Here is a 14585-nt window from a genome sequence, read left to right on the forward strand (position 1 = left end):
TCTCATTAAAATAATAGGAAATAAGCACATGCAAACAGTGTCATTACCTCAATGCCTAGAAACAGGTCCAAATTTCTGATTTTCAGTTTTTAATTTTTTTTTTTTTCTAAGTCCTTTTCCTTTTACCCACTAAAATGCTATACAGGAATAAATTGCCCTGCACTCTCTCCATTGTGCTGTGGATTTCACTGAGATTAATTCTTTCACAAGGCATGTATGCATGCATGAACATTCTTATGAACACATATGGCATAATTAAAAAATGTTTTATTAAGAATGAAAATATATTTTCCCAAAAAGAAATAAGTAATGGAACCTGAGACTTCTACAAGCTTTATTATAATGAATATAAATCATTTAAGCATGTATGCATTTTGAACTGCTTTGTACAGACTTATACATTTGTCATTTATCCAGCAGCATTCCAAGGCAAACCTCAAGCTTTTCCTTCTTTCAGAAACTCTTTCTTTCTTGAATTTCCTTCTCAGTCTGGTGAGATGTTCCAGGGGATAGGACTCTCCACTCTTACATAAGATCATGTATCCAGTTCTTCTCATAGGTAGTAGATGTTAGCTATTTTTTACCAATAGTTTGCAAACACAGTAATTTCATCAATTTTTTTTTTTTAAATCATGGAAAAGGTGTATTTAGGGATGTACAGAGGCAAGCTTAGTTTGCTGGGAAGATTAAGTAATTTGTCAAAGAATGGTGGGAAAAAATGTGATGTGACCCAACACAGCAGGGCTCCTCTCTCCACCTCTGCCTAGGAGCTGGTTGGCTGAACAAGGCTGTGCAATTGGCAGTCCCCACCTCATTTGATGCTTTACTCATTTTCACTTGCTTAATGTCACAGTTAGCAGTTTGCACTTCTCTCTGCAGTACTTCTGTGTATCCAGGTGTTTGTTGAGGAAAGCACTGTTCTTGTGTTCTTGATGTACCAGCTTATTTCCTCCTCATCCCCATTTGCCCTACCAAATTTGAAACCAGACTTCCGTTTGCCAGACAAGGAGGCCATGTATCTCTCTCAATAGTACCCTCTGACCAATATTTGGGGTTTTCTAATGTATTACAGAGAGGTTCAGAACCAATACAGCAGCCCAAAGGTGTCTGGCAAGATATGCAGGCTGGATTCACAGCTGGTCGTTTATGGTCAGAGTTTTCCTGGATTTCACATGGGGCATGAAGGATTGATAATTTCATTCATGCTGATGGCACTGAGCAATTTGAGGCAGGTCAAGTAACCCCTAAACCCTCTGGGGAAGTTGTAAAGGTTTCATGTCAAACCACAATAGAAAGATAATTGCAATGCAGAGTCCATGAATATACTGGTGTGGACAACTGGCCATAGGAGCTGTGTTGTGTTTGTGCTGCAAGACATGAATAGGAGAGATCATGACTCCTAATTTAGGGACAGATCTTGTAGGTTTGAACGGACTTAAGGAGCAGTTGCAGTTCTAATATATCCATTTTATATGTTCCTCTGTTAGTAAAAACAATCAGGATTTACTTAAATAAGGGGAGCCCCAAGGTATGAATGGCAAAGATGTATTGATAGCACAAATACAAAAAAATTCAGATGCACATTAACTGAGGCAGTATGTCACAGGGAAGTCTCTGCTGTACTCTCAGGTTTTGGTCTCCTGCTAAAATAACCCTAAGAAAAGGGCATGTGCAATACATGGCAGTATGGCTGTACCACAAGTATTGGCTTTGGAGGTAGTATTGTTTTTTTGTTTTTTTTTTTGTAGCCAGTGGAAAGTTTATCATAAAGGAGACTAGAAAATAAAAGTTCTCTCTGTAGCAGCACTACAGGAATCTTATATTTTCTTCAACTAAAAGCTGAGATCTTTACCACGTTGTTATTATTTCATGTCATGAATCAGTGGGTCAGGCAAGGTGCCAGTTCACAAACAAGGGTAGAGCAAAACAGCTCAGAACAGTGCTACAGTGGGTGTCACATGGCTGAGCACAGGGCCAGCATGAGAGCTCAGGGAGGCTGGGAAAGGTGGGGAAATGCTGATTTCCCATTGTCCAAGTAGCTGGAAAATTCTGCTCCCAAAATTTCCATGCCACAAGCAACTTATACCTAGAATAGAAATGGAGAATCAGTTATGTGCAGCACCCACATGTCTGAATAAGTCCAAATTCTGCTTCTGTTCTGTATCCAAAATTGCTTGTGTAGTAGCTTCCATAGGGCTTAAGTAGTTAAGAAGTTCCTCATTCTCTACAGAATATTTGCCCCTAGCCAGTAACACTCATAAATTTAGTAACTCACTTCCTCACAGAAATTTTGGGTATCATACATCATCTCAAGAATCTGAACAGAAGAGTTGTGCATCTCTTCCTCATGCATAAGATCATTACTTTGCACAGATGTGAAGCAGTGGCATTTTTAGGAACCAGCCCACCATTATGGTTCAAAAGGTTTCCAGAGATTTTACATTTAGTTCTGTCTTCCTTCAACATGGCAACATGAACTCCATTTGCAAGGTATTATAACAATGCCAGCCAGTCACCCACCCACGCAGAATCAATGGCAGACACAGCAAGCAGCTCTTCCCCTCCCAGAGAAAGCCTTGCAACAGACACAAGCAGGGCTTAACATGGAGTTTAACACAACCTCAGATTCTTGGTTTTTTAGCTGCATTCACTGCTGCCATGGGCATGTATTCACTGTTGTACTCGTGGGAGCTGGATTCACACTTCTGATTCTGCCAACAGAGAGAAAATGCCATGGTTGTAGTTTGTGGTCACATACCTTTGCCACTCCTGCCTTTGTTCATTAAGCAGAGCAGTTACTCTGTTTTCAGTGGGAGCATTAAGGTCAGAATAGACATGTCAAACTCACATAGAAAACTTGGAAAAAACAAACTGAAAATTAAAAGCACACATTGCCCAAAAGAATAGCTAATGTCTGTGGTCTTTCTTCTTTCCCGAGTCAAATTTAAGTGGTTTTGCAGCAGAACAGTGTTGGAATTGCTCCATTGATGATTGTTTCCCCTTCTAAAAGAAAATATTCAGGTGAACTGCTTATCAAAGTAATTTTACTGGCCTGTGCAGCATTTCTCCTCTTTCCTTTGGTTCCAAGCCTTTAAATCAATAAACAGTTCTGCCTCAGAAAAATTAAATCTGAGCTACTGTCATCAATGACTTGAATTCCAGTCGTAAATTAACAACTCAGTCTTTATTGTCAAAAAATACACATTGAGTGAGTATGTGCCTGTCCTACTCTCTAGATCCCATTAAATCAAGTTCCCTATCCATGACCTTTGGAAGAAGGGTTCTGCATAATCTCATGTATTTGCTTACCTTGTTCCTTAAGCAATATGCCACAGCACAGCAGACACAGGAAATGGCAAAAATGATCAGGCCGATAATTATCCATAGCAGGAGTCCATGTGAAGAGCAGTCCTCCTTATCTGAAGATGGGGAGGCAAAAAAAAAAAAAAAAAAAAAAAAAAAAAAAAAGTAATTACTGATAATTTTCATTTTTATCTTGTACAGATAACTTCAATTCTTTTCCCTCTTCATATTAATAAATTAGCAAAAGTGAACACTGAAGAAGGATTTTGCTGAGGTGAATTGCCACCTTGGTAAAGTGTATTCAGTAGGAAGCAAAATATGGCATTTTTTCAGAAAGAGAGGGGAAACTTGGTACACAGGGCTGAAAGTGTAGAATGAAAAGATAGCAAGCCAGGCTTGAGAGTATGCTGAAGAAGAAAAGAAAAAAAAAAAAAAAAAACAAACAGAAAAATCCTAACCTCCAGCATGGTGTTTCAGACCTGAACAAGGCTTAAGCTAATATGCAGTAAGTACCACAGATGATATAAAAGGCAGCCTGATCAAGAGAAGGGTAGAATTTGACAGTTGTGTTTGGATAGGGAGAAAAGCTGAGGTACTTGAGATTGCCCTTGCCCAGATCTGGAAGAAAATATGACAGGATGTGAAACATTTAGAAAAAACTCTGAACATCTGACTATCCATACAACTGGAAATGGACACTGCAGACAAAGCCAAATGTCACAGCTTGATTCTGAGAAGCTTTTTAAATACAGAAATGATTGAGAAGCAACTTGGCTCAAACGTGTAATTGCTCTAGCATTTTAGCTTCTATCTTGGTTTATTCCTGGTGTTGGGAGTGAGGAGAAGAAAGCAAAAACAACAGGCAGTACCATGCTGCAACTGAACTGTAGGAAGAATCAAGAATTGATGTGAGCAAAACCATTAACTTTTTCCATTTAGTATACTGAAGAGCCACTGAATGAAAGCCAGGTCAAAATTAAAGCCTGGACATTTAGTTTTCTGGAGTTAGTCCAAGCCCTTCTCAGTAAACAGCCAAAAATTCTCAACAGCTGTGGATCTCTTCTGCTCTAAGGCCCTAAAGCTGAAGGTCTGCTTCATAGAGGTGAACACCATCTTCTTCACACCTCAATGGCATCCGAGAGTTCCATATACCATTACTAGTATGGATATTTGACAATGGATTTTCTTTAATCCTAGGCTTTTGAAGTTAGCTCTCAGAATGGAATTTTTTCCCACTAGTTGGACGTAATCTTAAAATTTACACTCAGCAACTTTAAAAATGGGCAGGAGAAATTGGTGTTGCGGACAAAGGAGAGACTGCAGTACTCAAGAAGCTGTAGTCAAGCTAACTTGGTTGCTACCTCCACAACACAAAGCTCAGCATGGCCTGAAAACCTGCCCAAGAAGATGAATAAATACGGAGAGGAAATGCTGAGCAGTGTGCTAACTCAGCTCCACTATTACCTGCCCCCTGCTAAGTAGTTTTAAGCTGCCTGGTAATTAGCTGTGGAAACTCCAGTCACATTTTTCACTGCAGCACAGCTATACCCAGTGTCTACTTATTAGTAAACTGAAGTGAGGAGAGAAGAGAAGTAGACTTACCTGGGATGTACAAATAAGTTTCTTTCAGACAGCAATCTATGTAAGGAGGAGGTAAGAATATCTCCAGGTAGTAGGTATAAATGTCGATATGTTTTTTTTCCAGATTTTTAAGAATGAAAGTGGTGCTGTTCCCTGAATTCTGTGCCTGACAGTAGCTGACATTACTCTTGAGGAAAACTTTCTCTTTGGTCCAATGAAGTGCACAGATTTCCTTCTTTTCATGCCCTTTGAAGAGGGTTATGCTGAACTCACTCACATTTTTGGGGTTGGGAAATGTGAAATTTAAGTTTCCATTTTCAAATTCCACCATCACCTGGGCATCAGAGATATTGACCTGATCTGAAGACATGAAAACAGTAAGTATAGTCACACACATAGCAGTGAAAAGAATCCTTAAAGTGCTAAGAAACTAATTTAAACAAAACAAATGAACCATGTGATTGTAATTTAAGGCAAGTAGGTACCCAGAAGAGTCTGGCTGTGAAAAACAGCCCTTACATTGAGATACAAGCGCATTATTCTGACATTACTGATAAAATAAATGAGACCTGGCTTGTTATCTGCTCTAAGGCTGGAGAGATCACTGTTAGCAGTAGATCAGTGACCTTGATAGTATTACTTACTACTAAAGCTACTAAATGGTGAAGTTACTAATATTACTTACAGTATCAGTTATTAGATATTGTTTAAATGCCCCCTGGACCAAACACTGTATAGATGTAAAATCCCTGCCTCTGAATCAGGTTGTCCTATTCATAGATAAAACAACTGGGACAAAGATGATAATGATAACAACTATCTCTGGTTTATGGTTTGTAATCTGTACCCTACTGAACATACAGGATTGGAGGTGTGGCCTCACTAGGGCCTAATACAACATGACAGTCATTGCCCTGATCTTCCTGGCCACACAACAATTGATACAGGCCAAGATGCTGCTGGCTTCCTTGGCCACCTGGGCACACAGTGACTCGTGTTCAGCCAGCTGCTGACCAGCACCCTCAGGATCTTTACCAGGCGCTTTCCAGACACTCTTCCCCCAGCTTGCAGGGCTGCCTGGGTTGTCATGACCCAAGTGGCCTTGTTGAACCTCATACAATTGATCTCAACCTATTGGGCCATCCCATCCAGAGTCTTCCTATACTCCCACCTAACACTTCCACCTAACTTGGTGTTCTCTGCAAATTTATTGAAGGTGCACCCCTTATCAAGATCATTGATAAAGATATTAAACAGAACTGGCCCAAAACTGAGCCCTGGGGAGCCCCACTTGGAGGTGGCCACCATCTGGATGTAACTCTATTCACTATTACTCTCTGGGCCCAGCGACCCAGCTGGTTTGGTGATGTAGATGAGAATTCAAAATGGAACGTGAACCCCAAGCAGTGAAACCCATGACTGCCTTAACCACAGGACCTGACTTGTCTTTGTGGAATACACAGTGATTTGAGATATGACACATAAAGTTTCAACCTAATTATTTAGATGTCTACAGCACCTATATGGCTCAGATAATGAAAAGCATAGAGGGCAAAGATTACTCTGTGCATGCACCCACATGCAATCCAGAAATCCCATTTGACCCTCCCAAAATCTCTATGAAAAGCTCTCAGATGTTGCGTACTCTCATTTTAAAAACTTGGAGAAGCAAAGAAAGTGAACTGGCCGAAGACATCCTGTTATCTCACAATTTGACTTTGTAAAGTCAGCAACCAATTGCACATGAAACTCCCTCAGACAAAAATATGTTAAAATGTGCAGTAAAAAATGGCAGGTTTTTTTCCTTCAAGGGTTGCATTTTCAGATGTAGGAAGGCATTTAAAGCTATAAACCAAATTAGGAAAATGCATCTTACCTACATTTTTGCATGCGCGTGATATGCAGCTGTCAACTCCTGAAAAATACAGAATTGTTTTCTGTTTAAAATTCAAGAAGAGCGATGCAGGAACAAGTGATTAACCACGCAACATTAAGATGCTGAAGCTATTTTGCAATTTATATCATTCTATCTGATCCTTTCTGTGCTACACTCTAAAGTCATATGATATGATAAAAGAATGAAATATAAAAATCAAAGTAGAAAGAAAAGGCAAGAATTTATATTGATCATACATAAAGCATTCGCAAATTCTTAAAATACCTTTACAAAATAATATGTGTACTTCAGAAATAGAACTGACATGAAAGTAAAATTCTTTCACCAAGATACTGAGGAAATCTGCCTGAAATTAAAAAAGCATATTTTTGATTTCTCATGAGTCCTGCTTTTGCAAAAAGCCAGCATTGTATTTTTTCCCAGACCGAAGTACTCATTTCCATCAATGTTTGTTCTGCTTCCCCCGCTGCTTGACACACCACCAAAACATAATTATCTGGAGAATGTTCCAATGCATATATGACAAAAACATTCAAGCAATGCATATGGTTTTGTTCCTTTTCAATAGCAACTCTTTCTCTTATTGTTCATAGGTGGTCTTCAATACAGAACACAGACATATTTTTGATAATTGTTCTGGTTTTGTTTTTTAAACCACTGTTTCCTTCACCATACACTATGGCAACACTTCAGAACGGTTTGTATGCCAGTACGGACAACACAATACAGTCTCATAGTGTTTCATTTGGAATGTTTCAATTTTCAGTGCCCTAAAATTAAATGTTCGGGTAGGTAGACAGATAAACAGAAAAAAAAAAATCTGTCTGCTGTTCCTGTTTTCTGGTAGCCTGAGTAAGTTCTTCAGATGCTGCTTAGAATAAAATATATCTACATCAGAATTTTATGATGCTAAGGAAGCACAGGGCAAATACTTAAAGACTTTGATGCACTATTCTATTCTTGTTACAGCTACATGGTAGTCTAGATAGATCCACACAGAGCAGACCCCCAGCTGTGCCAGGTATTGCACTGATTGCATAGTATAAATAATCTTTTTTTCCCAAGGGGCCTGCTGTCTTTAACATCTGGCCTTTAAATACACAGAGACATAGGATCATTCTCTTTTGGCTACTTTTATATTATCTCAAATCTCTCAGTCTTTTAGTTAATGCTTTTTTCCTGTTTTGATTTCTTGCTCCTCAATTACTGCCATTGGCAAGGACATTAAAATGAATGATACTCATTTAAGATACCTTTAGTGTGACGCAGAAGCTAATGGACTTCTGGAAGACACTTGGAGATGCTCAGTTAGAGATCAGCAGAAACTGTTATTCCTTCTTGATTGATTTACCATTTTCCTAGTTATCAAATCCTTCCTGGTTTACTGTGCGCTATCAGCACCCTTATCTAATTCAGTGACAATTCTAATATATGTACTTCTCTTAGGACTATTATTTAAGTGTATGATAACAGACAAGATATTTAGCATCTTGTATGACTGGTGTGAAGATATGGCAGGGAAAACACAAAGCTTGCCAAGCCACAGTGAAATAGAGCTCTAGAACCACTGAAGGCACAGACAGAAAGTGCAAGCCCTTGAAATTTTATGTAGTCTGAAAAGATTAAAGCAAAGGTCAAATAAAGAAATAATTCTTGATTACTTATATGTTGCATGATGAAAGAAAACAGTTGCTATGAGAACAGTATTTGAGATAAAGGTCATTTAAAATGCTCTGTAATTTGACATCCTGTAGTTTGGTAACACATACCTTTAAAATTAAGCCAAACAACCTACAAATTATTTAGGGAAGGGAAGAACAAATCAAATGTACAGCTGAAGCTAGGGGGAGCAGTGAATGCATAAAATTATCTGATGCTTTTGAGAAGCATCTACCTGGAGTTGTGTCACTGGTCTGGTCATCTGAGAGGAGAGACAGATGCTGACTCTATCAGAGCAGCTACAGAGCGAAGTGGTGCCATATTGCTTCAATGTCCCAGGGCCTGGGATAATCTTACTCTGAGCACTAAAGTGACAACATCAGATTTGTTTTCTCTGTTTGTCTCTGAGAACAGTTCGATTTGGCTGTTAGCTAATGAAATTGCCCTTTCATACCATGTAGGTTTAAAATGTTTGTCAGAGATTATGGTTTTAATCCTTGTTTTTAATGAAAAAGGGCAGAGAGAGGTCATTAAGCATTTAGTTCATGTGACCTTGTGGCAAACTGAAAGATTGTTTTGTATCCTCTCCAACCCAGAAGCCTAAATTGCCTGTTTTCAAGGAACACTCAATAATACATTTCTCTGAATGATCATTTTGGTAAATGTGATGCAATTAGCATTCCTCTGAAACAAGTGCCCGTAGAGAAGAGTGTGATCAGCACAGGATAAAGGCAGCACATTTTAGAATTAGATTAACAGTGCCTGAGATTAAAACACAAACTTGTCTACATGGATGACCACAATGGGTGAAAGCTGATATAAATTTCCAACTCACTAGCTATTCTGCATCAGCTCCTGATTTGAATGCACTTGCTGAATACAAAAAAGTTGTTCATTCCTCCTCCTGGTGTCTGACTGCTGATCTTCTGTGCTCATTTGTATCCATTAATTCCTAGATAATCATATAGACCTGTAGGACTCTGTTGTTAATGGCCAGACACGTTTGGTATGCTGCTTGCTAAGTTCCAGTCAGAATGAATGTACATTTAGTAGGATGTTAGATAGGAACCTGGGCTTTAAACATCTGCTAATATTGAGAGATTCACTGACTAAGTCTCCCTAATTCTACCTCAAAAATACGTGAATAAAAATACGCATTATGGTATTGTTGAAATTGAACAGAATAATTTCACTGGATCAGCATAAAAATACTTAAATTTGGCTGCAAAAAGATTCCTTTTTGTTATTTTTCATTAAAAGGACTATTCAATTGCATATAAAGGTTTGAGAAAAAAGGAAACAAATCTTTAGTTTGTTTCCTAGCAGTGTCACAATCTGGAGTTGCAAGGAGGCTCACCTGATGAGAAGCAGAGTGCCAAGACAAATATTGTGGTTTAGATATAAATCTAAGAGGTTAACATGTGTATGAAAGTTACACCTTGTTATGTTCAACTCTGAAGGAGAGCTTGCGTGTGAGTACATTTGTGCATGTGTATTTACAGTCATGTACATTTCCATGTCAATTTCATCTCTAGTGCAGCAGGAAAACCTTTTGGCAGAAGTTTGGGAATTTCTATGTGTAGTGTGCTTGGATACTGAGGCCAATGGAAAGTGTGCTATTTTCATTTTAAGAGAATTGAAATTTCGAGCTTTCTAGTTATTCTTTGGCAGACCCAGCGTGCATTTTGGTCCAAACAGAAGTTTTAAAATCACTTTCAACCACTTTTCAAGCTTGTGGTTTAGGCCAGTGGGATAGAATAATGTTACTTGGTTTTCTGTTTGTATGATCTGCCCTAGCTTTCAGAAAACTAACTTACTGATAAAAAGAATAAGCATAATTTCACTTGTGTGTGTTTGCCTCTGAAGATTAGCAAGGAAATTGCAGACCCCACCTTTAAAACAAACACATTTGTTTTGTTAATACTAAATGCATAATGAATCTACACATAGATTTTAAGTTGCTACAGTTTTGAACTTTCAAGGCAGTCTGAAAGATGACACTGTCAATTTAATGTCATTAGTTATATGCCTAAAACTAACATGTTTCTATCTTTCAAGAATCCAGGATTAAGTGAAGAGTGCTTGTGGGCAAAACAGTAATGGCCAGATTTATTCTAGGAAGCCATCTTTAATCTGAATTATTTCTATGATATTATGTTGAGAAATACTGAAATTCATATAAAATATACCATGGAAAGGACAGCCAGTGTTGATTACATTTCAGAAGTCTTTCTAAGAAATTACCATGGTTTCCTCTTGTATTGACAACAGATCAGTAGGTTAAAGGTGATAACACTTTGCAAATGTTGGTGTGCTAAAGCTCATGTGCAATGTTTTATAGCAAGGGCCTCAAGTGCTGTGGAATCCTGTCTACAGCTCTGTACTCCAAAATCCTATTGCCTGTGTTTCTCTGCAGGCAACAGAGAAGCTCTCTACTCTTATGAACAATTTCTTTATCACAATTGGGTTATCAAAGCATAATGCACACATGCACACATATATGTTACCTCCTGGGACCTATTTACATCCAGAGGTTACAAGTTATGCTGAGAACACTTAAAGACAAAAAACATGAAAGACACCATTTCTTTTTACGCACAGTCTCTTTCTCTGTCATCTCCTTTCCTCAGTCCCTTGCCCAAATCCTACCCTCCATATTTGAAGGAAGGGAGAAAGAGGGAAGAAATGCTGGTATCAGACAGAACTATTGTCTGCACCTTTAAAATTATAGCTTATTTCTTCCCATGAGCTTCAGTCATGTGTAAAAGCATGCTGGTCAGGTATTCATGCTAAGTTGTCTAGGTGAGAAGTAACCAAACTGAAAGGATTTTTTGTAAGTAGATTTAGGAAAAGAATTCATTCCAAGGAGAACTCCCTTTAGAGATTACAATTACTCTTTCTTGTGATTTTCCCCATCTTTTCATTTCATCTGAAAATTTAGCATACTATCCATATATTAGTTAGCCTTCAAAAATGTATCTGCATTACCTAAGGAGCTGAAAACTGGCTTTTATTTACAGGAAAAGTGAAGTTCTTCCTGAAACCTCAGGATCACTTAACTTCTATCTCTTTTTCACTAGAATTTTGGAAACAAATATTTAATAGCCCTTGACATGACCATCCAAAGACCATATTTAGACGGTGTTTGGTAACTGTACACACTAAATCTCTGATCTTATTTATAAGATGCATCATACCAAATCCTCAGACAGAAAATGTATGGAAAAAAAGGCTCCTGTTAATCTGTTACTATCTCTATTTCTGTGCTGACCCATTAATATGAGGGTTTTAGAGAGCTTACAGATAAAGTTGTGATATTTTACTTAGCACAGCTGGGATAAAACACTGAATCTTATTAAATGCTGTGTCCATATTTAAGGCTGGACTGAGATATGTCACTGTGCTCCTTCTCAAACACAGCATAGGAATTCCATGCTTCCTCTTAAGTCTGTATTTCCAGCCTGCACCAAAATGATCTTGTCTACTCTTCTATGCCATACACATTTTTCATTGTATAAAAATTCCCCACCCAAACAAGAGCAGGTTTAAATATTAATAACTTGGTTTCATTTTATTATTCACTATCATGCTGCTATGAAATTTTATATCCATCAAGGGAAGATGTCTGGAGCACTACAATCTAAACAGTTAAGGGTAACACTGAGCAGATGAGCTAAAGAGCATAAACAATGAAAACTTGTGCTTTTTAGTTTCAGAGCAAATGTCCCATGCTGGCAGGAATTCTATTCCCATTAACTCCAGTGATATTAAAGTTGAGAGCAGCCGTTCCCCTCCATTACCTTTATTCCTCCAACTCCTTTCTATCACACCTCATTTACTGTCTCCCATCATTGGCTGAGTTATATTCTATAGAGACACCTACTGCAAGGAGAATAATCCAAAATGTTACTCACCATACAGGGCTTCAAACTGAAAGCAGAGGACACAGAAAGTTACAGCAACCACCTTCATGCCTGCCTGACACAGAGGCATCAGCCTTCTGTCTACTGTGAAGATGGAGAAGAACACACGGGTAGAAAAGGAAGTGGTTTGTGGGCTCTAGGGAAAATTGTAAGATAATCAGAATGACTTTTAAACTTAACATTTAGTCCCCTGACTACATTATAGCTAAGTCAGCATTAGCTGTTACACATACCTGGTTTAATGTTTTATTTTTTTTCGTACATGATTATTTGCTGTCACAGACAGGAAGATGAAAGTCTTTCTGACATTATTTTTTGATGACTTTGCAAAGACTGTTTCTGGTAAAGTCTGTCACAATAGAGGCTGCAGTTACCTACAGTAGACTTCTGCAGATTGCCCATGGTCAGCAAATAGTATTAAGTGACAGTACATTCATATTTGTAACTGGCAACCTGGTTTCTCTCTATGAGTTTCAACTGGTTTTGTATAACTAATGGTCTTGCTCTATTTGGAAACTGTATTAATTAGAGGGGTAGGAGTCTCTCTTGTGTAATTCCTAGGAAAGAATTCCTTGGAATTCCTAGGAAGAACATGGTTAAATTGCAGAAAGATCCCTTCGGCCCTGTGACTTCTAAAAAGTTTGCTCCAGCGTGACTTCCATGCTGGAGATCAGACTTGTTTTGCCTGAAGTTTCATGGGAAACTTCATGTGGTTCTGTGAGAGGAGATCTGATTCAGTGCCCTAGGGCCTTAGGTCAAAAGGTTCTCTCCTTCCTTCTTCCTTGCCTTTATGCAGAAAGCTATTATCCTGTTATCCATCTTTATCCTGGGAATGTTTTAGGACCCTTTGTTACATGTTCTACAATCACTTAATCCTGGCTGCTTATTTATGTCTATAATACTAATTTTAGTGCAGAAAATATGCAAGAAAAGCAGTTTCTAACTCATATTCCATATATTATATGAAGTTTACATTTCTGATTGCACAAAGAGAAAACACAAAGGACTGCTTGTGGTGCCTGGCAGATGCTGCTGAGGTTGAGTCCTTGTAATGGTCAAATAATTGGAAAATAACAGGACTGTGTTACAGATTCACTTTTAATTTATACTGTGTAAGTAAAACATCACATGTTGTAAGTAAAATGTCACATGTTGATTTACTCTTCAAAAGTGATTAAATATCATTTGCTATGACTGCTAAAGATCTGTTCACATGGATATTAGTAGAGTTCTACTTTCTTCAAATCCTTCCAAAGCCCTCTAAATCTACACATTTTTTAGAATTACAGTCAGAACTAAACATGAGTCAAATCAGCTGTTGGTATAAATTTTCAGCTCTAGTCTCTGGAGCCAAAATTAAATAGCTGTAAGTAGAGAAAGGTTCTCCAGTATGCTTTTAATTCTGAAGCCCAAAAGTACATGGAGGTTCAAACAATGATACAGCTTCAAAACATACATCTGACCCCTGAGATTTGCCCCTGGAGTTATAAACAATGTTGGGATCTACTGAGTTTCCAGGTAGGATCATCTTTTCCATCCTCCATAAAAACTAATGGGAAGTGCTGAAAGAACAGAGCAACCTTCTCCTGGGATATGACCTTTACCACCCCCCAAATGAACTTAAAAGTGGTCCCCAAAAGCCTATAGTAAAAATAGCTGCTGCTGCAGAGAATTAGGGGTGGAAGAAAGTCACGTGTTAAGTATCCCTATGCTCATCTTTTGGAGAGCTTGGTGACAACAAACACTAAAGATTGAGTCCTACAAAGCCTATAACTGACTGCGAAGGCCAATAAAGGTGTAGGGGAATGTACTCCATGAACAAAGTTTGGCAACATTATTTTATGAAATAAGCTTTAAAACAAATCAGTATTGTTAGGGTTCCAACATTTGTTGTCTTTCGTAAAAATTTAAACATTTTGCTAGAAAAGTAATTTTGTTAGGGAGGATTTTTGTTTTCTAACTAATATAGTTATTTTGGAGCAGCTTCCTCCTTCCCTCCCTCCTTATGACCATATCAGTTACACCCAGGAAGAGATGATTAATACACATCTATTTCACTTTTGGGGGAACAATAGCTACCAGCATAGTTTGGCTAGTATACATCTCACTACAACAATTCAAGAAAGTCTCACTGTCCAGTTTGTGTATGTTAAGTCCTTTCTCTTTACTGTAATTACAACTTGAAGTCTACAATTACACCTTCTCCTTTTCTGCTTCTTGGC

General features: G+C 38.2%; 1 protein-coding gene across 1 annotated transcript; it reads right to left on the reverse strand.

Moving 5' to 3' along the window:
* Positions 1 to 366: 366 nt before the first annotated feature.
* Positions 367 to 12490, reverse strand: ICOS (inducible T cell costimulator). The gene is made up of 6 exons (XM_079311070.1): positions 12355 to 12490; positions 6761 to 6799; positions 4906 to 5244; positions 3310 to 3419; positions 2621 to 2711; positions 367 to 2086 (listed from the first exon to the last, which is right to left on the reverse strand). Exons 1-5 carry the CDS (start codon positions 12431 to 12433, stop codon positions 2622 to 2624), a joined length of 657 nt encoding a protein of 218 aa, XP_079167196.1. The 5' UTR covers positions 12434 to 12490; the 3' UTR covers positions 367 to 2086; position 2621.
* Between the last annotated feature and the right edge of the window lie 2095 nt (positions 12491 to 14585).

The sequence above is a fragment of the Erithacus rubecula genome (assembly GCF_903797595.1).
Source record: "Erithacus rubecula genome assembly, chromosome: 8".
Lineage (NCBI taxonomy): Eukaryota > Metazoa > Chordata > Aves > Passeriformes > Muscicapidae > Erithacus > Erithacus rubecula.